This window comes from Tursiops truncatus, chromosome 1, assembly GCF_011762595.2.
Source record: "Tursiops truncatus isolate mTurTru1 chromosome 1, mTurTru1.mat.Y, whole genome shotgun sequence".
NCBI classification, from domain to species: Eukaryota; Metazoa; Chordata; class Mammalia; order Artiodactyla; family Delphinidae; genus Tursiops; species Tursiops truncatus.
In genome coordinates, this window is record NC_047034.1 from 148,173,364 (window position 1) to 148,200,564 (window position 27,201).

General features: G+C 40.9%; 1 protein-coding gene and 1 pseudogene across 7 annotated transcripts in view; both read right to left on the bottom strand.

The window, feature by feature from the left end:
- ST3GAL3 (ST3 beta-galactoside alpha-2,3-sialyltransferase 3) overlaps positions 1-27,201 on the bottom strand; it is a 236,812-nt gene that overhangs the window by 92,430 nt on the left and 117,181 nt on the right. For all 7 annotated transcript variants that reach the window (XM_033867828.2, XM_033867824.2, XM_073790892.1 and 4 more), the window contains one exon: positions 11,966-12,008. In XM_033867828.2, coding sequence (XP_033723719.1) covers positions 11,966-12,008 — 43 coding nt within the window. The remainder of the gene's footprint in view (positions 1-11,965; positions 12,009-27,201) is intronic.
- On the bottom strand, positions 18,962-19,254 carry LOC101335196 (small ribosomal subunit protein eS27-like; annotated as a pseudogene).

Genomic DNA, 27,201 nt, shown 5'->3' on the forward strand with positions numbered 1-27,201 from the left:
AAACAGATGACACCACCATTTAATTAAATCAGCTTCCAGAACGCTGACATCAGCTCAGGAAAAACACACCTGGACACCGGGATCTGGCACCTTCAAGACTCCAGATGGTTCCTGTCTCTGCTGGACTAATGGGCACATTCCCCAGCTCCGGTGTCATGTTCCTCATAACCAAGACTGAGATTTCCTTAGGGTGTTGTCTGAGTGCTCTGCCTCCAGATACAGGCAGGGCTAACTCCCTCTCTTCCACTGAGTCTTTGCTCAAATCTACCTTTCATTGAGGCTTGCCCTGACCGTCCCATTTAAACTTGCAATCTCTTCTCCAGCATTCCCTTGTCCTGCTCTATTTTCTTTCATAGCACTCATCACCTTCCAAGACACTGAAAACGTTACTTGTTTATCACACCTTTTGTTTACTGACCACCTTGCTCACTGGTATATCCTCAGAGCATAGAACATGATACACAGTAGCTGCTCAAGGAAGCTGTTGAATGAATGAGGAAGCGCTTACCTCGATGTCTGGGCAGCAGACTGTAGCCCTGAGCCTTTCCCTAGGACCCTCCACTTTGAACAGTAGACTCCTTTTTGGGAAGCCAGAGCCTCTCCAGGGACCAGACTTGAACCCTCTGGAGGCATCATCCCATTGGGCTGCAGCTGACTGCACTAAGCAGCCTGAGAGCCTACCCCCCAGGGAACACAAGGTTAATTCTTGGACAACTTTGAGGCCAACAAAACCCAACACGCCAGCCTCACATCCTGGTTATTCACTCCCTCAATGACATCCTCATCAGTTTTCTCATGCTCAAGTCACTGCTGTCTCCTTCTTCTTCATGGTTCAATCTCCCACTTCTCTCCCACCTCACCATATTCTAACTTTCCACTGTCTTCCATGAAGCCTTGACTTCTTCAGTGAATGTTCCTTCCATCTTCTAATTTCATAGAAACCTGGGTCTTCACTGAAAACACCATTTCCTCTACAGCCCTATGTGATGGAGGCTGCTCTTTCTTCTATACCCCATGCACCTGAAGGCCCCTCATATCCTCCTTGTACTCCATTTATGCTTCCGAGTCACCAGTATGTCACCTTCCTTAAAAAAAAGAAAAGAAAACCTGTTCATTGCTCATGCTATCCAGAAATACTACCTCCTACCCTCCCTTGCTGTTCTCATTTACTCTCTCCCCCTTCACTAAGACTTCAGCTCACAAGACGTCCTTTCCAATCAAGCTTACAAGGCTGTTCATATGGCTTAAAAATTTCACGGTTTTATCCCAATTACAAAGCACATAGTTGGTACTCACGAAATATTTGCTAAATGAATGAGTCGAAGAAATGAAATCTGGGGCAAGAAGCAGGAGGCAAGCTGAGGTTAAGGTTTGATTTTGGGGCTATAGCCTTCCCAGTTTACCAGACACCAACAAAGGTAAATGGATAGGTTGAATCTCATACTTGGGCAATTATTATGATCCCACTTTATAGTAAGAAACTGAGCAATAACAGTTAAATAACTCGCTCAAGATTATAGCTACTAAAATGTGGAACTGGGCTTTAAAAATCAAAATCTGACTCCACAGCCCACATTTTTTTTAAATAAATTTATTTATTTTATTTTTATTTTTGGCTGTGTTGGGTCTTCGTTGTTGTGCTCAGAAGCAATGCTTCTCTAGATGTGGCGAGTGGGGACTACTCTTCATTGTGGTGCACGTTGCAGTGGCTTCTATTGTTGCAATGCACAGGCTCTAGGCACGTGGGCTTCACTAGTTGTGGCACGTGGGCTCAGGAGCTGTGGCTCGCGGGCTGTAGAGCACAGACTCAGTAGTTGTGGCGCAGGGGCTTAGTGGTCCTGCGCCATGTGGGAATCTTCCAGGGCCAGGGCTCAAACCCGTGTCCCCCGCATTGGCAGGCAGATTCTTAACCACTGCGCCACCAGGGAAGCCCAGCACAGCCCACATTTTTAACCTCCAAAAAATATTGCCCTCCTGAACAATAGAGTTTGCAGTTAAAAGACAAGGTTTTGTACAGCTCACTGCATATAAGTATTTTAAATAATCTTCACAGCACTGACAAGTGATTCTGTCGTGAAGACACAAGTAGCAGGGAATTCTCAAAGGAAATAGAAACCATTTATTCCACAAAGACATAATTAAAAGAATATAATGAAGACCAAAAAAATCTAAGACATCTATTTCCAGGTTCTTGGAGTATCATTGGATATAGAGATATTTTAAGTGTATTTCTATAAACAGTTGACCCTTGAACAACAACATGATTAGGGGCACTGACCCTGCATGCAGTCAAAAATCCACATATAACTTATAGTCAGCCCTCCATATATGGCAGTTCCTCCACAGCCATGATTCTGCAGGCTCAGATGCAACCAGTCACAGATCATGTAGTACTGTAGTAGGTACTGTTGAAAAAAATCCACATATAAGTGGATGCACTGCAGTTCAAATGTTCAAGGGTCAACTGTAATAGGTTCTTAAGAATAGAAAACACCTGGGGCGGGGAGGCCATTCTCATGCAGATATATCTGCTGCATTCTCAGTGAAGGGCCAGCTAAGTATGATTTGTGAGGCAAATCTGACCCACTATCTGTTCTGTGTATTGTCGGTGAGTTAAGAATGTCTTTTACATTTTAATGGTTGGTTTAAAAATTAGAAGCATAATATTTAATGACATAAAAATTATATGAAATTAAAATTTCAGTGTCCATAGACAAAGTTTTGTTGGAATATAGCTACAGCCATACTCATTTGTCTATGTGTTCTCTATGGCTGCTTTCACGTTACAGCAGCAGAGATGAGTAGTTGTGACAGAGACAACAAAGTCCCCCAAACTCAGAAATATTGACCAGTTGACTCTTTACAAAAAGAGCTGGCCAACCTTGTTATAGGTCATTTATTCTGACTTAACTTCCAGTTCACTGATTCTGTCCTCAGTTGTATCTAATCTGTTGCTAAATCCTTCTACTGAATTTTTAATTTTGGTCACTGTATTTTTCAATTCTATTAGTTTTGTTTTTCCAATCTAATGTTTTGCTTTTTATAGTTCCCTATTATATCTGTATAGTTCAATATTATCTTTATTTCCTTAAATAGAGTATATCTAACTGCTTTATTTTTTTGAATATTTGAACTTTATTTTATTTTTTTTTACAGCAGGTTCTTATTAAATATCCATTTTATACATATTAGTGTGTATATGTCAATCCCAATTTCGCAATTCATCACACCACCACCACCCACCCACACCACTTTCCCCCCTTGGTATCCATATGTTTGTTCTCCACATCTGTGTCTCAATTTCTGCCCTGAAAACTGGTTCATCTGTACCATTTTTCTAGGTTCCACATATATGCGTTAATATATGATATTTGTTTTTCTCTTTCTGACTTAATTCACTCTGTATGACAGTCTGTAGATCCATCCACGTCTCTACAAATGACCCAGTTTCGTTCCTTTTTATGGCTGAGTAATATTCCACTGTATGTACATACCACATCTTCTTTCTCCATTCGTCTGTCAATGGGCATTTAGGTTGCTTCCACGAACTGGCTGTTGTATATAGTGCTGCAATGAACATTGGGGTGCATGTGTCTTTTTGAATTATGGTTTTCTCTGGGTATATGCCCAGTAGTGGGATTGCTGGGTCATATGGTAGTTCTATTTTTAGGTTTTAAGGAACCTCCATGCTGTTCTCCATGGCACCTGTATCAATTTACATTCCCACCAACAGTGCAAGAGGGTTCCCTTTTCTCCACACCCTCTTTAGCATTTGTTGTTTGTATATTTTCTGATGATGCCCATTCTAACTGGTGTGAGGTGATGCCTCACTGTAGTTTTGATTTGCATTTCTCTAATAATTAGTGATGTTCAGCAGCTTTTCATGTGCTTCTTGGCCATCTTTAGGTCTTCTTTGGAGCAATGTCTATTTAGGTCTTATGCCCATTTTTTGATTGGGTTGTTTGTCTTTTTAATATTGAGCTGCATGAGCTGTTTATATATTTTGGAGATTAATTCTTTGTCCGTTGATTCATTTGCAAATATCTTTTCCCATTCTGAGGGCTGTCTTTTCGTCTTGTTTGTAGTTTGCTTTGCAAAAGCTTTGAAGTTTCATTAGGTCCCATTTGTTTATTTTTGTTTTTATTTCCATTACTCTAGGAGGTGGATCAAAAAAGATCTTGCTGTGATTTATGTCAAAGAGTGTTCTTCCTATGTTTTCCTCTAAGAGTTTTATAGTGTCTGGTCTTACATTTAGGTCTCTAATCCATTTTGAGTTTATTTTTGTGTATGGTGTTAGGGAGTGTTCTAATTTCATTCTTTTACATGTAGCTGTCCAGTTTTCCCAGCACCACTTATTGAAGAGACTGTCTTTTCTCCATTGTATATCTTTGTCTCTGCTGTCATAGATTAGTTGACCATAGGTGCGTGGGTTTATCTCTGGGCTTTCTATCCTGTTCCATTGATCTATATTTCTGTTTTTGTGCCAGTACCATATTGTCTTGATGACTGTAGCTTTGTAGTATAGTCTGAAGTCAGGGAGTCTGACTCCTCCAGCTCTGTTTTTTTCCCTCAAGACTGCTTTGGCTACGAGGGGTCTTTTGCATCTCCATACAAATTTTAAGACTTTTTGTTCTAGTTCTGTAAAAAATGCCATTGGTAATTTGATAGGGATTGCATTGAATCTGTAGATTGCCTTGGGTAGTAGAGTCATTTTCACAATATTGATTCTTCCAATCCAAGTACATGGTATATCTCTCCAACTGTTGGTATCATCTTTAATTTCTTTCATCAGTGTCTTATAGTTTTCTGCATACAGCTCTTTTGTCTCCCTAGGTAGGTTTATTCCTAGGTATTTTATTCTTTTTGTTGCAATGGTAAATGGGAATGTTTCCTTAATTTCTCTTTCAGATTTTTCATCATTAGCGTATAGGTATGCAACAGATTTCTGTGCATTAATTTTGCATCTGACAACTTTACCAAATTCATTGATTAGCTCTAGTAGTTTTCTGGTGGCACCTTTAGGAATCCCTACGTATAGTATCATGTCACCTGCAAACAGTGACAGTTTTACTTCTTCTTTTCCAATTTGGATTCTTTTTATTTCTTTTTCTTTTCTGATTGCCATGGCTAGGACTTCCAAAACTATGTTGAGTAATAGCAGCGAGAGTGGACATCCGTGTCTTGTTCCTGATCTTAGAGAAAATGCTTTCAGTTTTTCACCACTGAGAATGATGTTTGCTGTGGGTTTGTCTGTCGTATATGGCCTTTATTATGTTGAGGTAGGTTCCCTCTATGCCCACTTTCCAGAGAGTTTTTATAATAAGTGGGTGTTGAATTTTGTCAAAAGCTTCTTCTGCATCTATTGAGATGATCATATGGTTTTTATTCTTCAATTTGTTAATATGGTGTATCACATTGATTGATTTGCGTATATTGAAGAATCCTTGCATCCCTGGGATAAATACCACTTGATCATGGTGTATGATCCTTTTAATGTGTTGTTGGATTCTGTTTGCTAATATTTTGCTGAGGATTTTTGCGTCTATGTTCATCAGTGATATTGGTCTGTCATTTTCTTTTTTTGTAGTATCTTTGTCTGGTTTTGGTATCAGGGTGATGGTGGCCTCATAGAATGAGTTTGGGAGTGTTCCTTCCATGCAATTTTTTGGAAGAGTTTGAGAAGGATGGGTGTTAGCTCTTCTCTCAATGTTTGATCGAATTCACCTGTGAAGCCATCTGGTCCTGGACTTTTGTTTGTTGGAAGATTTTTAATCACAGTTTCAGTTTCATTACTTGTGATAGGTCTATTCATATTTTCTATTTCTCCTGGTTCAGTCTTGGAAGGTTATACCTTTCCAAGAATTTTCCATTCCTTCCAGGTTGTCCATTTTATTGGCATAGAGTTGCTTGTAGTAGTCTCTTAGGATGCTTTGTATTTCTGTGGTGTCTGTTGTAACTTCTCCTTTTTCTTTCGAATTTTATTGATTTGAGTCCTCTCCCTCTTTTTCTTGATGAGTCTGGCTAATGGTTTATCAATTTTGTTTATCTTCTCAAAGAACCAGATTTTACTTTTATTGATCTTTGCTACTGTTTTCTTTGTTTCTATTTCATTTATTTCTGCTCTGATCTTTATGATTTCTTTCCTTCTACTAACTTTGGGTTCTGTTGGTTCTTCTTTCTCTAGCTGTTTTAGGTGTAAGGTTAGATTGTTTATTTGAGATTTTTCTTTTTTCTTGAGGTAGGCTTGTATAGCTATAAACTTCCCTCTTAGAACTGCTCTTGCTGCATCCCATAGGTTTTGGATCGTCATGTTTTCATCGTCATTCGTCTCTAGGTATTTTTTGATTTCCTCTTTGATTTCTTCAGTGATCTCTTGGTTATTTAGTAACATACTGTTTAGCCTTCATGTGTTTGTGTTTTTTACGTTTTTTTCCCTGTAATTGATTTCTAATCTCATAGCATTGTGGTCAGAAAAGATGCTTTATATGATTTGAATTTTCTTAAATTTATTGAGGCTTGATTTGTGACCCAAGATGTGATCTATCCTGGAGAATGTTCCGTGCGCACTTGAGAAGAAAGTGTAATCTGCTGTTTTCAGAAGGAATGTCATATAAATATCAATTAAATCTATCTGCTCTATTGTGTCATTTAAAGCTTGTGTTTCCTTATTAATTTTCTGTTTGGATGATCTGTCCATTGGTGTAAGTGAGGTGTTAAAGTCCCCCACTATTATTGTGTTACTGTCGATTTCCTCTTTTATAGCTGTTAGCAGTAGCCTTACGTATTGAGGTGCTCCTATGTTGGGTGCATATATATGTATAATTTTTATATCTTCTTCTTGGATTGATCCCTTGATCATTATGTAGTGTCCTTCCTTGTCTCTTGTAACATTCTTTGTTTTAAAGTCTATTTTATCTGATATGAGTATTGCTACTCCAGCTTTCTTTTGATTTCCATTTGCATGGAATATCTTTTTCCATCCCCTCACTTTCAGTCTGTATGTGTCCTAGGTCTGAAGTGGGTCTCTTGTAGACAGCATATTGATGGGTTTTATTTTTGTATCCATTCAGCGAGCCTGTGTCTTTTGGTTGGAGCATTTAATCCTTTCATGATTAAGGTAATTATAGATATGTATGTTCCTATTACCATTTTCTTAATTGTTTTGGGTTTGTTTTTGTAGGTCCTTTTCTTCTCTTGTGTTTCCCATTTAGAGCAGTTCCTTTAGCATTTGTTGTAGAGCTGGCTTGGTGGTGCCGAAATCTCTTAGCTTTTGCTTGTTTGTAAAGCTTTTGATTTCTCCATTGAATCGGAATGAGATCCTTGCCGGGTACAGTAATCTTTGTTGTAGGTTCTTCCCTTTTATCACTTTAAATATGTCATGCCACTCCCTTCTGGCTTGTAGAGTTTCTACTGAAAAATCAGCTGTTAACCTTATGGAAGTTCCCTTGTATGTTATTTGTCGTTTTTCCCTTGCTGCTTTCAATAATTTTTCTTTGTCTTTAATTTTTGCCAATTTGATTACTATGCGGCTCGGCATGTTTCTCCTTGGGTTTATCCTGCCTGGGACTGTCTGCACTTCTTGGACTTGGGTGGCTATTTCCTTTCCCATGTTAGGGGAAGTTTTTGACTATAATCTCTTCAAATATTTTCTCGGGTTCTTTCTCTCTCTCTTCTCCTTCTGGGACCCCTATAATGCGATGTTGTTGCATTTAATGTTGTCCCAGAGGTCTCTTAGGCTGTCTTCATTTCTTTTCATTCTTTTCTCTTTATTCTGTTCCGCAGCAGTGAATACCACCATTTTGTCTTCCAGGTCACTTATCGGTTCTTCTGCCTCAGTTATTCTGCTATTGATTCCTTCTAGTGTAGTTTTCATTTCAGTTATTGTATTGTTCATCTTTGTTTGTTCTTTAATTCTTCTAGGTCTTTGTTAAACATTTCTTTCATATTCTCGATCTTTGCCTGTATTCCTTTTCCGAGGTCCTGGATCTTCTTCACTATCATTATTCTGTATTCTTTTTCTGGAAGGTTGCCTATCTCCACTTCATTTAGTTGTTTTTCTCGGGGTTTTATCTTGTTCCTTCATCTGGTACATAGTCCTCTGCCTTTTCATCTTGTTTATTTTTCTGTGAATGTGGTTTTTGTTCCACAGGCTGCAGAACTGTAGTTCTTGCTTCTGCTGTCTGCCCTCTGGTGGATGAGCCTAACTAAGAGGCTTGTGCAAGTTTCCTGATGGGGGGGACTGGTGGTGGGTAGAGCTGGCTGTTGCTCTGCTGGGCTGAGCTCAGTAAAACTTTAATCTGCTTGTCTGCTGATGGGTGGAGCTGGGTTCCCTCCCTTTTGGTTGTTTGGTCTGAGGCGATCCAACACTGGAGCCTACCCGGGCTCTTTGGTGGGGCTAATGGTGGACTCTGGGAAGGCTCACGCCAGAGAGTACTTCCCTGAACTTCTGCTGCCAATGTCCTTGTCCCCACGGTGAGCCAAGCCAGCCCCCGCCTCTGCAGCAGACCCTTCAACACCAGCAGGTAGGTTTGGTTCAGTCTCCTATGGGTTCACCGCTCCTACCCCTGAGTCCTGATGTGCACACTACTTTGTGTGTGCCCTCCAAGAATGGAGTCTCCATTTCCCCCAGTGCTGTCGAAATCCTGCAATCAAATCCCACTAGCCTTCAAAGTCTAATTCTCTAGGAATTCGTCCTCCCGTTGCCGGACCCCAGGTTCAGATGCCTGACGTGGGGCTCAGAACCTTCATTCCAGTGGGTGGACTTCTGTGGTATAAGTGTTCTCCAGTTTGTGAGTCACTCACCCAGCAGTTATGGGATTTGACTTTATTGTGATTGCGCCCCTCCTACCATCTCATTGTGGCTTCTCCTTTGTCTTTGGATATGGGGTATCTTTTATGGTGAGTTCCAGTGTCTCCCTGTCGATGATTGTTCAGCAGTTAGTTGTGATTCCGGTGCTCTCGCAGGAGGGAGTGAGAGCACGTCCTTCTACTCTGCCATCTTGAACCAATCTATCTAATTGCTTTTTAAACTGTGTCTGGTAATTCCAAATTCAGAAGTCTTTGTGGGTACCCCTCTGTTGTCTGTTGTTCATGGTTCTCTCTAATGGAGTCTTGTTTTCTTATGTGCTTAGTAGTTTTTCCTGTGAGCTATTCATTCCCTTGAAAAGTTATCTGTGAGGAATTCATGTCTTCCTCCAGAGAGGGACTGCAATTGCTTCTGCCAGGAGCTTGGAGGCACTGCCAGTCTGGAAGACCTTGGACGGAGTTCATAGCTTGAAGTCCGTGGATCACCTGAGTGATGAAAGCCCTGGCTGTGAGTATCAAGCGTTTCTTTTTTATTGACTTACTGCCCTGATCTGCTCAGAGCTCTGGGAATGTTTCCTGCAGTCCTGATTTAGAGGTACAGGTTTAGTTCTAGTTTATCCTTAAGTTGAGTCCTTTGGGGTTCCAGTTCAATGCAGAAAGGATCAAAAGATGGAAAATGTGGAAGTTAGTAGACCTGGAGGCTAGAATGAGAAAGTCTTACACTGAATCAGAGTTTCAGAGGAGGAGCAGAGAGAGAATGGGGCAGAGGCAAAATTTAAAGAGATAATGGCTAAAAATTTTCCAGAACATATGAATTCATATACTATAGACGCTAAATTAATCCAATCAAGATAAACAAAGAGAAATTCCTACATTTGTATATTTACTCATAGAATGCTTTCTTTTATTCTTCATAAAAACCTTAGGAAATGGGTATTATTATCTACGTTTTTCATAAAGGAAAACTGTGATTCGGAGAGCCAAAATGAATTATCCAAGGTCATATAATTCTAAGCAGAAGGGGCAGAATTCAAATCCAGTTCTGTTCCAAGTTCAGGTCCTTTCCTGTACATCAGAAATAGAACACAACACAACAGAGAAAGACTTCATAAGGGGAGATCTGAATATTGCTAAGGAATTACCTCCAAAACCCAGGATCCTTAACTTGGACACTTCTCCCTGGAAGCAGGTAAAAACCTTTCCCATGTATCTGTGCTTTGTTCTGAAGATAGCATTGGATTAGAAAAGTTTTTACAGTAAGAGGCAGGAAAGTTCTAGCTTATACCTTAAATTGTGAGTTAAATATAATGAAGCCAAGCCAGTTTCCCAGGCTAAAGACCAAGTTGACTCAAATGTTTTATGGAACTGGTCTGGTACACAAAAGAAAGCTATACAACAGCTTACTACGTACCACCCAACTGTCAGGTCAGCAGGGCAGGAGTGTCCTCTTAATTCCCCTCCTTACACTGCTGAAGACAGTTTAAATAGTATAGTTAACGTGTCCTGGATAACATGTCTTTTGTTCATCAATGTGATTCAACTTGGTAAATTACTACATCTCTTCTGTTCTGGAGGCATTTCACTTGCTTATAGCTTATGCTTGATTTGTTTTTTGCCCAGAGCACTAAATTAAGAATTTTCTAAGGAAGAAGCCTGTGGATTTCCAGCATAATCAAGCCCCATTCCCTAGATGTTAACATGTGACTGACATGTCTATACTAGCTTGGTATATAGAAGAAACTGTTCTTCCCTCATGGCTGCCTCCATGATGTATAAAAGCTGGGGGAATTACAACACCTGAACTCATAGTATGAGGCACCAGAGCCAAGAAGCCAGTTGCCAGGAAAAGGGGCTAGATGCCAGACGATTCAGTGGGAAAGCCAAATAACCCTGGGTTTGATGCCTCGTATGTAGGTGCAGCCGTCACTATCAGAAGCAGCTGTGGTCAAGGTCTCATGCAAGAGAGGAAAGAAAGAGACACAATTCTGATCTTTCACGTCTGTCTGGTACAGGACAGGGGCAGAGGTGTACAAAGATGACTAACCACAGAAAGGAGCCACAGGCAGTTCTGCAACCATTTCCTGCACATCCACCACGTGAGGGGTCCTGTGCAGGGCACGAATGCAGACTGGATAGAGCCCAATCTCCAGGAAACCCAGTCTTATGAGGGAAGCACACAGGCATCCACCTGTCATCCGTGCAGCCATGCAGCCATCCATGCAGCCATGAATTCAGTGTTTACTGAGCACCTAACAAACATATGGCAGCGCTGCCTAGGTGCTAGGGAGACCAAGAGGGCCAGGACAGGGAAGGACTCTGAAAGAATTAGATACCTATCTGAAAGCCTCCATAAATTCACCATTTCATTTCAATCCTTACAATGACCCTGTGAGGTAGATATACTGATGTCCTCATGTTACAGGTGAAAGTGAGGTTCAGAGTGGTTAAGTGGTCTGCCCCAAATCACAAAGAAAGTAAATGGAAATCTGGGATTTGAACCAAGCATGGCCTGGTTCCGAGCCTGTGCTCTTAATAAATTAATAACTATTACACAGTTAATTATAGTATAATGAGATAATGGGTGTCAGAGGTAGAAAATTCACAGGAAGCAGAGGAAGAGACAATTAAATCTGTATAGGAAGGAGGTGGACTTTAAGTTTTCCTAGTGGACATGCAAGGAAAGGGGATTTCAGACACAGATAAAAAACATATAGAAGAGTAGAAGGGAAAGGGAGGATCGACCTGTGGGAGAGAGACAGGAGTTAAAGCATGCAGGAAGCCTGAGCACAGAAGGCTTTGCCTGCCTGGCTGCAGAGCATCTTTGAAAGGCTTTGCAATGCCTCCTGCTGTGACTCCATCATCCTCCACTCTGCAGCAGAAGCCTTTCCTCCTTGTCCTTCAAACTCCTGGCAGGAGCTCCTTCTGTAACAAGCTTCCTGTGCCAGCCAAATCTAAGGCCTTATGTTTGCACCCACAGTCTCATCCTCTCCAGGCCCCTGCAGACTGTAATGTGCTCTAAGCTTCAGCTGACAGACTGAGGACAGAGGCCCCAGGGATCCACCAACAACCACAGGTGTGATGAGAGCTGGCCCTTGGAGGTTGGCCCCCAGCTCTCAGACCTCTCTACAACAGAGTCAAGGAACTGTCTCATTCTACTCACAGTTTAGAGTCCAACTTCAGGAGGAAGCCCAACCGATCATATTCTGAAAAAGAAAAACAAAGCAGAAAATGTCACTGGTGTCAAGCCACTACTGACACTAGTAGATTCCACTCCCCAACCCAGACCCAGACCACAAGGGCGGGCAACTGCTTCCAGATCCAAACACATAAGCCGCAAGTAAATTTAAGTCACCAAACTCTTGCTGAACACCTGTCTTGTGAAGGACCAGGCTCAATGCCAGGTATTTCCCAGGCCTTATAGGCCAACCACTCCTATGCTGACATATAACTGTCCTCCTGTTCAAATGTGGTACTTGAAACTGAAATTTAGCCACTAAATGGGACCCTTGGAGAAGTAAGAGTGTCAGAAGTAACCTCTGCTTCCTCTAAGCTATAAGCTCTAAGATTTATGTTGAATCAGTCATGTTAACTATGGGATAAAAATATGGTAGCAAGGGGTGCTCAAATCCATGGCAATGATCCTCTTCATGACAATCACAAAGAAGCGATAGACCTGATTTCATAAAGGACAGGAAATTTAAAATGAAATCTAAAAACAAATTGGTAATATGTTTGCAACAAATGATAAATCATTGATATTGTACTTAATTTCTCTATATCTTCCCTCATTCTAAAACAAAGTTGAAGCAGTTTTACAAAATTTTCTGAAGTACAAGATTTTTTTTTTTTTTTTTTGTGGTACGCGGGCCTCTCACTGTTGTGGCCTCTCCCGTTGCGGAGCACAGGCTCCGGACGCGCAGGCTCAGCAGCCGTGGCTCACGGGCCCAGCCACTCTGCGGCATGTGGGATCTTCCCGGACCAGGGCATGACCCCGTGTCCCCTGCATCAGCAGGCGGACTCTCAACCACTGCGCCACCAGGGAAGCCCTGAAGTACAAGATTTTTAAAAAGAAGAAATCTTTTTAAAAATCTTGTAGGCAAAGGGGAAATCAGCATAGGAAAAATAGTAAAAAGCAGCCAGGATAAGAATACCAAAAGTGGTTGTCCTAAGGTTTTATGTGCTTGCTGGAAGAGGATTACAGATATATCCCCAAGGTTTCATCACAGCTAAAAACTAAAGGCAACGCACTGTTTTAATGGTTTACAGTGTCCATAATATAAACCAGGAGAATCCCAGCTCTTCCTTTTTTTTTTTGATTTGCAATTTTATTTTATTTTTTTTATACAGCAGGTTCTTATTAGTTATCTATTTTATACATATTAGTGTATACATGTCAATCCCAATCTCCCAATTCATCCCACCCCCCTCCCCAACCCCCAGCTCTTCCTGATACTAAGAATTTAGGGAAGTTTCCTCTGTGTCCTCAAAAATATTTGTATAAAGAAATGACAGGAAGTGTCATAAGATTGTTTCATATAGCTTTATTCAATGATTGCAAAGTGTGTGTGTGTGTGTGTGTGTGTGTGTGTGTGTGTGTGTGTAAAGTAGCTGTGCCAAAATAAGGTGGTCTAGGAATGTAGTTAGTTGGCCTCGCTTAATCTGAGGGTAAAACCCAATACCAAGACCAAACAACTGTTTGGAAAAGGCCATGCAGCACAGCTTTCAAAGAACTCGGTCTTTAATAAACAATGAATGGCAAAAAGAGGGAAATTACACACACTGACAAGAACCTCACAGGAGCCACTCTGCAAGGCCAATTAAGGCCAGACTGCACACTTTCATAAGCAGCAGAGCTGCAGGGAGAGAATAATTCCTCTTCTTAAAACTGAAGATATAACAATTCCAACACACAACTCAACAGAAGGCTTGCTTCCTAAGAGAATATACTTGGGCAAGTGAAAGCCTTTCCTCAAAATAATTCTGGTTTTGCTCTAATTCAGATAAATGGATAACAGACTTTGCTTAACAGGAACTTATAAAAATCAATAAGGTTTCAATTTAAAAAATAAACTGAAAACAAAATTTGCCAAAAGAGTTAGTTTCAAAGTTGAATACTCTTTCAACAATCCTATCTTATCATTCCATGAAAAAGAAAACCTCATTAACTTGCCAACACCTGTTGCTTTTTCTCCAAGTGGCCATAGCCTTGGGGAAACTATCCTGTTACTCCTTCTCAGATCTGAGCTAAGACCCCCTTGGATATACAATGAATCCACATTTTGGCTGATTCCCTGCAGAGAGGCCAGAGAATATTTTCCCCTTGCTGCAAACTGAAACATCAGGGGCCAAGTAAGAACATAACATAAGCCAGGGAAGTGGGAGAATGTAATGCCCTCCTGCAGCAAATCACACAACTTATTTTAGTTGCACTAAAAACAAATCCTGTTGAAATGTCTTTTTCTCACCACATATTTTTGTATAGTGACCATGATTATATTTATGGGTTATTTTCCAATGGCATCTTAAGTTGTCTTTTACACACACACGTACACAAACACACTAACTGCACATTAAACACATAAGAATACTTTGTATCTCTAAATAAATTATGTCTCTCCCTTCCATGGCTCTTTTGGACTATCTATTTTTTTTTCTCTTTTGTTAAGAAACAGGAGTACCAGGAATATTTCACTTTAGTCCTTAATTTAAGAAAAGGTAACTGCATGAGCCCAATGATGATAAATGGCAACTGACATTGGCTTCAGGTCACAGAGCCAAGAGGGAATGGAGTCCCTCCTGTCAAAGGGGGCAGCCTCCACCACCTCCAGCTAACTATGCCAGGCAGCAATGCAGTCCCAGCGTCGCCACATTTTCTGTTTTTATTTTTGCGGTACGCGGGCCTCCCACTGCTGTGGCCTCTCCCGTTGCGAAGCACAGGCTGCGGACGCGCAGGCCCAGCGGCCATGGCTCACGGGCCCAGCCGCTCCGTGGCATGTGGGATCCTCCCGGAGCGGGGCACGAACCCGCGTCCTCTACATCGGCAGGCGGACTCTCAACCACTGCGCCACCGGGGAAGCCCCCACATCTTCTGTTTTTTTAAAGCCAGGAATCTAGATCTTAAATTCCAGAAGTTAAAATTCCTCTATTTGTAAATACTGGCACTAGATTCAAGAAAAAATGAAAGATTATGAGGATCACCCAAAGTATGTCCATGGACAGGATTCAGGCAGCAGGCTAACAGTTTGTAAACTCTGTCCTACACTGGCAGAGGGCTGGAGGCGTTTTTCTTTTGTGGCTGCATACTTAATAAATATTTGTTAACTGTTCTTATCAGGATTATTTGGTTACAGTGGTCATAAATCCAACAGGATGCTAAGATGCTAAGACAGTTTCAGCCAAGCCTCTAGGATGATAAGTTTCAGACACTGAAGTGAGGTGCTAGACTAGGATGCAGATTTTCCAAGGAAATATCTGAAAACTTGTTACATCATTCTAAAAGCTCTCCCAACATCAAATATAAAAGGAACTGGTTGTGAGACATTAAGGGAGAGAGGACTTGAAGAATTTCTTTGGAGACAGCAGTGTTATGAACTCCACCTTCCTGCAGGGGAAAAATGGGTAGTACTTGGCTCTTACTCAAGCCTGGTGAGAAAAGCTTAACATGACCCTTAAAGAATGGGGAATACAGTGGACTGCCAGGTGTCTGAATTCTACCTGAGAAACATAAAGGACACAAGATGCACTGGCTGCAAAGGATAGAGCTGCATGGCAACTGGCCTGCACTCCCAGAATTTGTTGCAGAAAATGATGCATGAATAAGCTAGTTTGGGTTGTTTTAGGTCCTTTCCTAAAGATGTATCCAGCAGGCTGAAGGGTCCTCAGCAGACAGAATCAAGAGCAGACACCAGGAGTCCCAGGAGCTACAGAAGGAGTGAGTGACAAGGCTTTGGTGAGTGCATTGCCCATATCAGGAGACCTACAGAGGAGAGGTCCCCAGATGGAGGGGTCTCCAAAATGTCTACAAGAGAACCCCACAAGGGTCAGCTTTACACACTTGCCAGTTCAGGGAGTGCTGACACTATCTTGTGTCTTCTCTGCTCATTCCCTCTCCTTTCCCCACCAACTCCAGAGAGGTCCAAAACCGCAGCCAGCAACTGGGGGACGAGTGGAAGGAGGAGGACAAGCAGGGCACATCCCCTCCCTGGGTCGGCACCGCTGGTTCTAAGCCCTGTGCAGGGAGGGGAAGTCACTGCAGCTCTGAACAAACAGAAAGCTATGACCATTGCCATAAGGCAGGACACTAATTTTGGAATTGGTGATTCAATGTGACCATGGGATTTCTATTACCTCAGAGGTACCAAAAAGTTCTCTGGACCTCCCACACTGAAAACGTCTTATGGGGACAGAGAGACACCAATGAAAGTGGCTGTGTTTATCCCCTGATGTTTCCTGCATGTTCAACATACCGGTTGCACTAACATAGGCAAATACGGTGATTCAGCGGTTCACATAACCAAAGCATGGGAAGGGCCAGGGTGCAGAGGGCTTCAGAGATGACTGAAAGTGACTGGAATGCCAGCAGGCCTCCCTCAGTTAGCTTTACTCTCCCTGACTAGCTTTCTTCCTAAGTCAGGACACATAGCCAGTAGCAATTCGCAGGCCATATCTTCAGTTCTGCCACTGAAAAGGGCATGAGACCTGGCATCTCTGCTCCTAATGGCAAAGCTCCCAGGGAAGGGCTACAAGCGGTCTAGCTTGCATCAGCTCCTCACCCACTGTCTGAATCACAGTGATCAAGAAGATGGGGTTTGTGAAAAGTTATGATTCTGACATGACACACCTGGTTAGAAGGAGCATTTACCAGAAGGAGGAATGTGTTGTCCTGAACAAATAAAAGCTTCTGGGAACAGCAAGAAGTCCTTGGAAAACTTAAAGCTAGCCCAATCTCCCAGGTATAATAGGTATACCCACTGTTAAAATGGGCCACAGACTTTTTTTCTCCTGTCCTCGTCCATTCTGCTGTGGGTTTTTTCTTCCTTGGCCAATCTCCTCTTTAAATCTTTCTCATAATGCCCTCTGGACCCCATATGCCAATCACCTGGCTTACTTCCCTCTACCTCCTAGCAGACCTGAAGCCTGAAGCCTGACTCTGCCCTGCAACACCTGGCTTTTCCTGTGGCTCTCAATAGGAGGCTGCTTTTTCTCTCAAATGCCAAGCACCTGTGCGTAGTGAGAAGTGAGTGATTATGATGTGCTGTGGTATAGTTTTCACCATTTTTCTTGTGTTTGAGATTCTGGGATCTGTGGGTTTATAGTTTTAATCAAACTTGAAAATATCTTGGCTGTTACTTCCTCAAAACTTTTTCTGCCCTCCCCTCTCTTCTGGGGGCTCCAGTTACACATGTATCAGGCTGCTTGACATCCCAGCACTCACGGACACTCTGTTCATTTGTTTCTAGTAGTTTTTAGATGGTTTCTATTGATATATCTTATAGTTCACTACTTTTTCTTCTGCAGTGTCTAATCTGTCATTTATACATTGAGTATATTTTTCTTCTCAAACACTATTTTTCATATAGATTCTTTTTTATATTTTACATGTCTTCCCTTAATATTCTCATGCTTTCTTCTACCTTCTTGAAGATATGGAATATGCTTTAACATCTTTGCCTACTAATTCTATCATTTGTGTTATCTTTACGCCTGTTTCTATCAACTGATTTTTCTCCTCATATGGGCTGTATTTTCAAGCTTTTCTGAACTACCTGGTCATTCTTTTTTTTTTTTTTATTGAAGTATAGTTGATGTACAATATTATATACAATATAATACAATATAGTGATTCACAATTTTTAAAGGTTATACTTCATTTATAGTTATTATAAAATATTGGCTAAGTTCCCTGTGCTGTACAATAATATCATTGTACCTTACTTTATACCTATAGTTTGCACCTCTTAATCCCCTATCCCTATATTGCCCTGCCCCCCTTCCCTCTTCCCTCTGGAAACTGCTAGTTTGTTCTCTATATCTGTGAGTCTGTTTCTTTTTTGTTATATTCACTAGTTTGCTGTTTTTTAGATTCCACATATAAGTGATATCATACAGTATTTGTCTTCTTCTGTCTGACTTATTTCACTTTGCATAATACCCTCCAAGTGCAACATGTTGTTGCAAATGGCAAAATTTCATTCTTTTTTTGTCTTAATTTATTGAAGTATAGTTGATTTACAATATTGTGTTAGTTTCAGGTGTATAGCACCTGAAGTTATACATATATATTCTTTTTCAGATTATTTTTTCCTTTATATATTATTACAAAATATTGAGTATAGTTTCCTGTAGGTCCTTGTTGGTTAGCTATTTTACATACAGTAGTGTGTATACATTAATCCCAAACTCCTAATTTATCCCTCCCCCTCTTTCCCCTTTGGGTTTGCTTTCTATGTCTGTGGGTCTATTTCTGTTTTGTAATATGTACATTTGTATCTTTTTTTTTTAGATTCCACATTTTGGCATTATCATATGATATTTGTCTTTCTCTGTCTGGCTTACTTCACTTAGTATGATAATCTTTAGGTCCATCCATATTGCTGCAAATGGCATTATTTCATTCTTTTTTATGGCTATGTAATATTCCATTGTATATATGTACCACGTCTTTTTTTATCCATTCATCTGTCAATGGACATTTAGGTTGCTTCCATGTCTTGGCTACTGCAATGAACCTTGGGGTGCATGTATCTTTTCCAATTATAATTTTGTCCAGATATATGTCCAGGAGATCACTGGATCATACGGTAACTCTATTTTTAGTTTTTTAAGGAACCTCCATACTGTTTTCCATAGTGGCTCTATCAATTTACATTCCCACCAATAGTGTAGGGGGCTTCCCTTTTCTCCACACCTTCTCCAGCATTTACTAATTGTAGCGTTTTTGATGATAGCCATTCTTACCAATGTGAGGTGATACCTCATTGTGGTTTTGATTTGCATTTCCCTAATAATTAGTGAGGTTGAACCTCTTTTCACATGCCTGTTGACCATCTGCACTTCCTCTTTGGAAAAATGTCTACTTAGGTCTTCTGCACATTTTTTTTTAATCCAAAATGTGTTTATTGGGATGGTTTCCTCTTCATCTTGATTCCAGGGGCTTTTAGTGCTGCTTTCATCTGAAGGAGCATCCTTCTGCAAGCCTTGCTTTTCCTCCTGTAGGCTGGCAGAGGATGGTAGAGCAGCCAACACACAAAACTACTGTTTGTGATGGTTAAACATGGTGGTGATTTTATAGCATCCTGGGCATTTCACATCCATGAAATAGGAATTGGGGCTCTGCACCAGGTGTTTCTTCTTGTGTTTCCTCTTCTCCTCTTCTGGAGAGGGATGAAGGAGATCCTTTGTGAGAGGTATGTTCTCGTGGGGAGGTTGTCACCGTGGGAAAGGCTTCTGTGCATTTTTAAACAACTGGGTTGTTTATGTTGTTTTATGAGCGGTTTATATATTCTGGATATTAATTCCTTATTGGTCATATCATTTGCAAATATTTTCTCCCATTCAGTAGGTTGTCTTTTCATTTTGTTGATGGTTTCCTTTGCTGTGCAAAAGCTTTTAAGTTTTATTAGGTCCCATTTGTTTATTCTTGTTTTTATTTCCTTTGCTTTAGGAGAGGAAAGCAAATATTGAAAAAATATTGCTACAATTTATGTCAAAGAGTGTTCTGCCTACGTTTTCCTCTAGGAGTTTCATAGTATCCAGTCTTACATTTAAGTCTTTAATTCATTTTGAGTTTATTTTTGTATATGGTGTTAGAGAATGTTCTAATTTCACTCTTTTACATGTAGCTGTCCAGTTTTCCCAGCACCACTTACTTGAAGAGACTGTCTTTTCTCCATTGTATAAACTTGCCTCCTTTGTTTTAGACTAATTGACCACAAGTGCATGGGTTTATTTTTGGGCTATTCTGTTCCATTGATCTATGTGTCTGTTTTTGTGCCAGGACCATACTGTGTTGATCAGAGAGTGTGATTTCTCCAACTCTGTTCTTCTTTCTCAAGATTGTTTTGGCTATTCAGGGTCTTTTGTGTTTCCATACAAATTTTAAAATTATTTGTTCTAGTTCTGTGAAAAATGCCATTGGTATTTTGATAGGGATTGCACTGAATCTGTAGGTTGCCTTGGGTAGTATGGTCATTTTCATAATATTAATTCTTCCAGTTAATTCTTCCAACATGGTATATCTTTCCATCTGTTTGTGTTGTCTTCAGTTTCTTTCATCAGTGTCTTACAGTTTACCAAGCATTATTCCTAGGTATTTTATTCTTTCTGATGCGATAGTAAATGGAATTGTTTCCTTTATTTCTCTCTCTGATAGTTCATTGTTAGTGTATAGAAATGCAGCCTGGAGAGAGGGGGAAGATGGCAGAAGAGTAAGACGCAGAGGTCACCTTCCTCCCCACAGATACACCAGACATACATCTACACGAGGAACAACTCCTACAGAACACCTACTGAATGCTGGCAGAAGACCTCACACGTCCCAAAAGGCAAGAAACTCCCCACGTACCTGGGTAGGGCAAAAGAAAAAAGAATAAACAGAGACAAAAGAATAGGGACGGGACCTGCACCAGTGCGAGGGAGCTGTGAAGGAGGAAAGGTTTCCACACACTAGGAAGCCCCTTCGCGGGCAGAGACTGCGGGTGGCGGGAGCGGGGGGAAGCTTCAGAGCCACGGAGGAGAGCACAGCAACAGGGGTGCGGAGGGCAAAGCGGAGAGATTCCCGCACAGAGGATCGGTGCCGACCCGTACTCACCAGCCCAAGAGGCTTGTCTGCTCACCTGCCAGGGCGGGCGGGGCTGGGAGCTGAGGCTCGGGCTTTGGTTGGAGCGCAGGGAGAGGGCTGGGGTTGGCGGCCTGAACACAGCCTGCAGGGGGTTAGTGCCCCAAGGCTAGCCGGGAGGGAGTCCGGAGAAAAGTCTGGACCTGCCGAAGAGGCAAGAGACTTTTTTTTCCCTCTTTGTTTCCTGGTGCATGAGGAGAGGGGATTAAGAGCACTGCTTAAAGGAACTCCAGAGACGGGCGCGAGCCGCGGCTAACAGCATGGACCCCAGAGACGGGCATGAGATGCTAAGGCTGCTGCTGCTGCCACCAAGAAGCCTGTGTGCAGACACAGGTCACTATCCACACCTACCCTCCCGAGAGCCTGTGCAGCCCGCCACTGCCAGGGTCCCGGGATCCAGGGACAACTTCCCCGGGAGAACGCACGGCGCGCCTCAGGTTGGTGCAACGTCCTGCCAGCCTCTGCTGCTGCAGGCTCGCCCGGCATCCGCACCCCTCCCTCCACCCGGCCTGAGTGCGCCAGAGCCCCCGAGTCAACTGCTCCTTTAACCCCGTCCTGTCTGAGCGAAGAATAGATGCCCACCAGCGACCTACACGCAGAGGCGGGGCCAAATCCAAAGCTGAACCCCGGGAGCTGTGCGAACAGAGAAGACAAAGGGAAATCTCTCCCAGCAGCCTCAGGAGCAGCGGATTAAATCTCCACAATCAACTTGATGTACCCTGCATCTGTGGAATACCTGAATAGACAACGAATCATCCCAAATTGAGGAGGTGGACTTTGAGAGCAACATTTATTATTTTTTCCCCTTTTCCTCTTTTTGTGAGTGTCTATGTGTATTCTTCTGTGTGAGATTTTGTCTGTATAGCTTTGCTTTCACCATTTGTACTAGGGTTCTATCTGTCCGTTTTTTTTGTTTGTTACTTAAAAATTTTTTTCTTCTTATTTTAATTATTTTATTTTATCTTCCTCCTCCCTCCCACTCTCTCTCTCTCTCTCTCTCTCTCTCTCTTTCTTTCTACTTTTTCTCCCTTTTATTCTGAGCCATATAGATGAAAGGCTCTTGGTGCTGCAGCCAGGAGTCAGTGCTGTGCCTCTGAGGTGGGAGAGCCAACTTCAGAACACTGGTCCACAAGAGGCCTCCCAGCTACACATAATATCAAATGGCGAAAATCTTCCAGAGATCTCCATCTCAACACCAGCACCCAGCTTCACTCAACGACCAGCAAGCTACAGTGCTGGACATCCTATGCCAAACAACTAGCAAGACAGGAACACAACCCCACCCATTAGCAGAGAAGCTGTCTAACATCATAATAAGGCCACAGACACCCCAAAACACACCAACAGATGTGGACCTGCCCACTAGAGAGATAAGATCCAGCCTCATCCACCACAACACAGGCACTAGTCACCAGGAAGCCTACACAACCCACTGAACCAACCTTAGCCACTGGAGACAGACATCAAAAACAGCGGAAACTACGAACATGTAGCCTGCAAAAAGGAGACCCCAAACACAGTAAGATAAGCAAAATGAGAAGACAGAAAAACACACAGCAGATGAAGGAGCAAGATAAAAACCCACCAGACCTAACAAATGAAGAGGAAATAGGCAGTGTACCCGAAAAAGAATTCAGAATACTGATAGTAAAGATGATCCAAAATCTTGGAAACAGAATAGACAAAATGCAAGAAACATTTAACAAGGACCTAGAAGAACTAAAGATGAAACAAACAATGATGAACAACACAATAAATGAAATGAAAAATACTCTAGATGGGATAGCAGAATAACTGAGGCAGAAGAACGGATAAGTGACCTGGAAGATAAAACAGTGGAAATAACTAATGCAGAGCAGAATAAAGAAAAAAGAATGAAAAGAATTGAGGACAGTCTCAGAGACCTCTGGGACAACATTAAATGCACCAACATTCAAATTATAGGGGTTCCAGAAGAAGAAGAGAAAAGAAAGGGACTGAGAAAATATTTGAAGAGACTATAGTTGAAAACTTCCTTAATATGGGAAAGGAAATAGTTAATCAAGTCCAGGAAGCACAGAGAGTCCCATACAGGATAAATCCAAGGAGAAACAAGCCAAGATACATATTAATCAAACTGTCAAAAATTAAATACAAAGAAAACATATTAAAAGCAGCAAGGGAAAAACAACAAATTACACACAAGGGAATCCCCATAAGGTTAACAGCGGATCTTTCAGCAGAAACTCTTCAAGCCAGAAGGGACTGGCAGGGCATATTTAAAGTGATGAAGGAGAAAAACCTGCAACCAAGATTACTCTACCCAGCAAGGATACCATTCAGATTTGATGGAGAAATTAAAACCTTTACAGACAAGCAAAAGCTGAGAGAGTTCAGCACCACCAAACCAGCTTTACAACAAATGCTAAAGAAACTTCTCTAGACAAGAAACACAAGAGAAGGAAAAGACTTACAATAACAAACCCAAAGCAATTCAGAAAATGGGAATAGGAACATACATATTGATAATTACCTTAAATGTAAATGGATTAAATGCTCCCACCAAAAGACACAGACTGGCTGAATGGATACAAAAACAAGACCCATATATAGGCTGTCTACAAGAGACCCACTTCAGACCTAGAGACACATACAGACTGAAAGTAAGGGGATGGAAAAAGATATTCCATGCAAATGGAAACCAAAAGAAAGCTGGAGTAGCAATTCTCATATCAGACAAAATAGACTTTAAAATAAAGACTATTAGAAGAGACAAAGAAGGACACTACATAATGATCAAGGGATCGATCCAAGAAGAAGATATAACAATTGTAAACATTTATGCACCCAACCTAGGAGCATCTCGAATAAACAACCTAACCTTGCACCTAAAGAAATTAGAGAAAGAAGAACAAAAACCCCCCAAAGTTAGCAGAAGAAAAGAAATCATAAAGATCAGAGCAGAAATAAATGAAAAAGAAATGAAGGAAATGATAGCAAAGATCAATAAAACTAAAAGCTGGTTCTTTAAGAAGATAAACAAAATTGATAAACCATTAGCCAGACTCATGAAGAAAAAAAAGGAGAAGATTCAAATCAATAGAATTAGAAATGAAAAAGGAGATGTAACAACTGACACTGCAGAAATACAAAATATCATGAGAGATTACTACAAGCAACTCTATGCCAATAAAATGGACAACCTGGAAGAAATGGACAAATTCTTAGAAAGGCACAACCTGCCAAGACTGAATCAGGAAGAAATAGAAAATATGAACAGACCAATCACAAGCACTGAAATGGAAACTGTGATTAAAAATCTTCCAACAAACAAAAGCCCAGGACCAGATGGCTTCACAGGCGAATTCTATCAAACATTTAGAGAAGAGCTAACACCTATCCTTCTCAAACTCTTCCAAAATATAGCAGAGGGAGGAACACTCCCAAACTCATTGTATGAGGTCACCATCACCCTGATACCAAAACTAGACAAGGAAGTCACAAAGAAAGAAAACTACAGGCCAATATCACTGATGAACATAGATGCAAAAATCCTCCACAAAATACTAGCAAACAGAATCCAACAGCACAGTAAAAGGATCATACACCATGATCAAGTGGGGTTTATTCCAGGAATGCAAGGATTCTTCAATATACGCAAATCAATGAACGTGATACACCATATTAACAAATTGAAGGAGAAAAACCATATGATCATCTCAATAGATGCAGAGAAAGCTTTTGACAAAATTCAACACCCATTTATGATAAAAATCCTGCAGAAAGTAGGCATAGAGGGAACTTTCCTCAACACAATAAAGGCCATATATGACAAACCCACAGCCAGCATCGTCCTCCATGGTGAAAAACTGAAAGCATTTCCACTAAGATCAGGAATAAGACAAGGTTGCCCACTCTCACCACTGTTATTCAACATAGTTTTGGAAGTTTTAGCCACAGCAATCAGAGAAGAAAAGGAAATAAAAGGAATCCAAATCGGAAAAGAAGAAGTAAAGCTGTCACTCTTTGCAGATGACATGATACTATACATAGAGAATCCTAAAGATGCCACCAGAAAACTACTAGAGCTAATCAATGAATTTGGTAAAGTAGCAGGATAGAAAATTAATGCACAGAAATCTCTGGCATTCCTATACACTAATGATGAAAAATCTGAAAGTGGAATCAAGAAAACACTCCCATTTACCACTGCAACAAAAAGAATAAAATATCTAGGAATTAACCTACCTAAGGAGACAAAAGACCTGTATGCAGAAAATTATAAGACACTGATGAAAGAAATTAAAGATACAAATAGATGGAGAGATATACCATGTTCTTGGATTGGAAGAATCAACATTGTGAAAATGACTCTACTACCCAAAGCAATCTACAGATTCAATGCAACCCCTATCAAACTACCATTGGAATTTTTCACAGAAGTAGAACAAGAAAATTCACAATTTGTATGGAAACACAAAAGACCCCGAATAGCCAAAGCAATCTTGAGAACGAAAAACAGAGCTGCAGGAATCAGGCTCCCTGACTTCAGACTATACTACAAAGCTACAGTAATTAAGACAGTATGGTACTGGCACAAAAACAGAAAGATAGATCAATGGAACAGGATAGAAAGCCCAGAGATAAACCCACGCACATATGGTCACCTTATCTTTGATAAAGGAGGCAGGAATGTACAGTGGAGAAAGGACAGCCTCTTCAATAAGTGGTGCTGGGAAAACTGGACAGGTGCATGTAAAAGTATGAGATTAGAACACTCCCTAACACCATACACAAAAATAAGCTCAAAAGGGTTTAAAGACCTAAATGTAAGGCCAGAAACTATCAAACTCTTAGAGGAAAACATAGGCAGAACACTTTATGACATAAATCACAGCAAGATCCTTTTTGACCCTCCTCCTAGAGAAATGGAAATAAAAACAAAAATAAACAAATGGGACCTAATGGAACTTCAAAGCTTTTGCACGGCAAAGGAAACCATAAACAAGACGAAAAGACAACCCTCAGAATGGGAGAAAATATTTGCAAATGAAGCACTGACAAAGGATTAATCTCCAAAATTTACAAGCAGCTCTTGCAGCTCAATAACAAAAAAACAAACAACCCAATCCAAAAATGGGCAGAAGACCTAAATAGACATTTCTCCAAAGAAGATATACAGATTGCCACATGAAAGAATGCTCAACATCATTAATCATTAGAGAAATGGGAATCAAAACCACAATGAGATATCATCTCACACTGGTCAGAATGACCATCATCAAAAAATCTAGAAACAATAAATGCTGGAGAGGGTGTGGAGAAAAGGGAACACTCTTGCACTGCTGGTAGGAATGTGAATTGGTACAGCCACTATGGAGAACAGTATGGAGGTTCCTTAAAAAACTACAAATAGAACTACCATATGACCCAGCAATCCCACTACTGGGCATATACCCTGAGAAAACCATAATTCAGAAAGAGTCATGTACCAAAATGTTCATTGCAGCTCTATTTACAATAGCCAGGAGATGGAAACAACCTAAGTGTCCATCATCGGATGAATGGATAAAGAAGATGTGGCACATATATACAATGGAATATTACTCAGCCATAAAAAGAAACGAAATTGAGTTATTTGTAGTGAGGTGGATGGACCTAGAGTCTGTCATACAGAGTGAAGTAGGTCAGAAAGAGAAAGACAAATACCATATGCTAACACATATATATGGAATCTAAGGGAAAAAAATGTCATGAAGAACCTAGGTGTAAGACGGAATAAAGGCACAGACCTACTAGAGAATGGACTTGAGGATATGGGGAGGGGGAAGGGTAAGCTGGGACGAAGTGAGAGAGTGGCATGGACATATATACACTACCAAATATAAAATAGATAGCTAGTGGGAAGCAGCCGCATAGCACAGGGAGATCAGCTCGGTGCTTTGTGACCACCTGGACGGGTGGGATAGGGATGGTGGGAGGGAGAGAGACGCAAGAGGGAGGAGATATGGGAACATATGTATAACTGATTCACTTTGTTATAAAGCAGAAACTAACACACCATTGTAAAGCAATTATACTCCAATAAAGATGTTTAAAAAAAAAAATAGCCTTCCAAGAAATAGAAATGGAAAAAAAAAAAAAAAAAAAAAGAAAGACCCTGGATACACAAAAATAAACTCAAAATGGATTAAAGACCTAAATGTAAGACCAGACACTATTAAAACACTTAAGAGGAAAACATAGGCAGAACACTCTTTGACATAAACCACAGGAACATCTTTTTAAACCATCTCCTAGCATAAGGAAAATTAAAACAAAAATAAACAAATGGGGGACAATCCTGCAGCCTGTGGAATGAAAACCACATTCACAGATAGACAGAATGAAAAGGCAGAGGACTATATAACAGATGAAGGAACAAGATAAAACCCCAGAAAAACAACTAAATGAAGTGGAGATAGGCAACCTTCCAGAAAAAGAATTCAGAATAATGATAAGGAAGATGATCCAGGACCTCAGAAAAAGAATGGAGGCAAAAATTGAGAAGATGCAAGAAATGTTTAACAAAGACCTAGAAG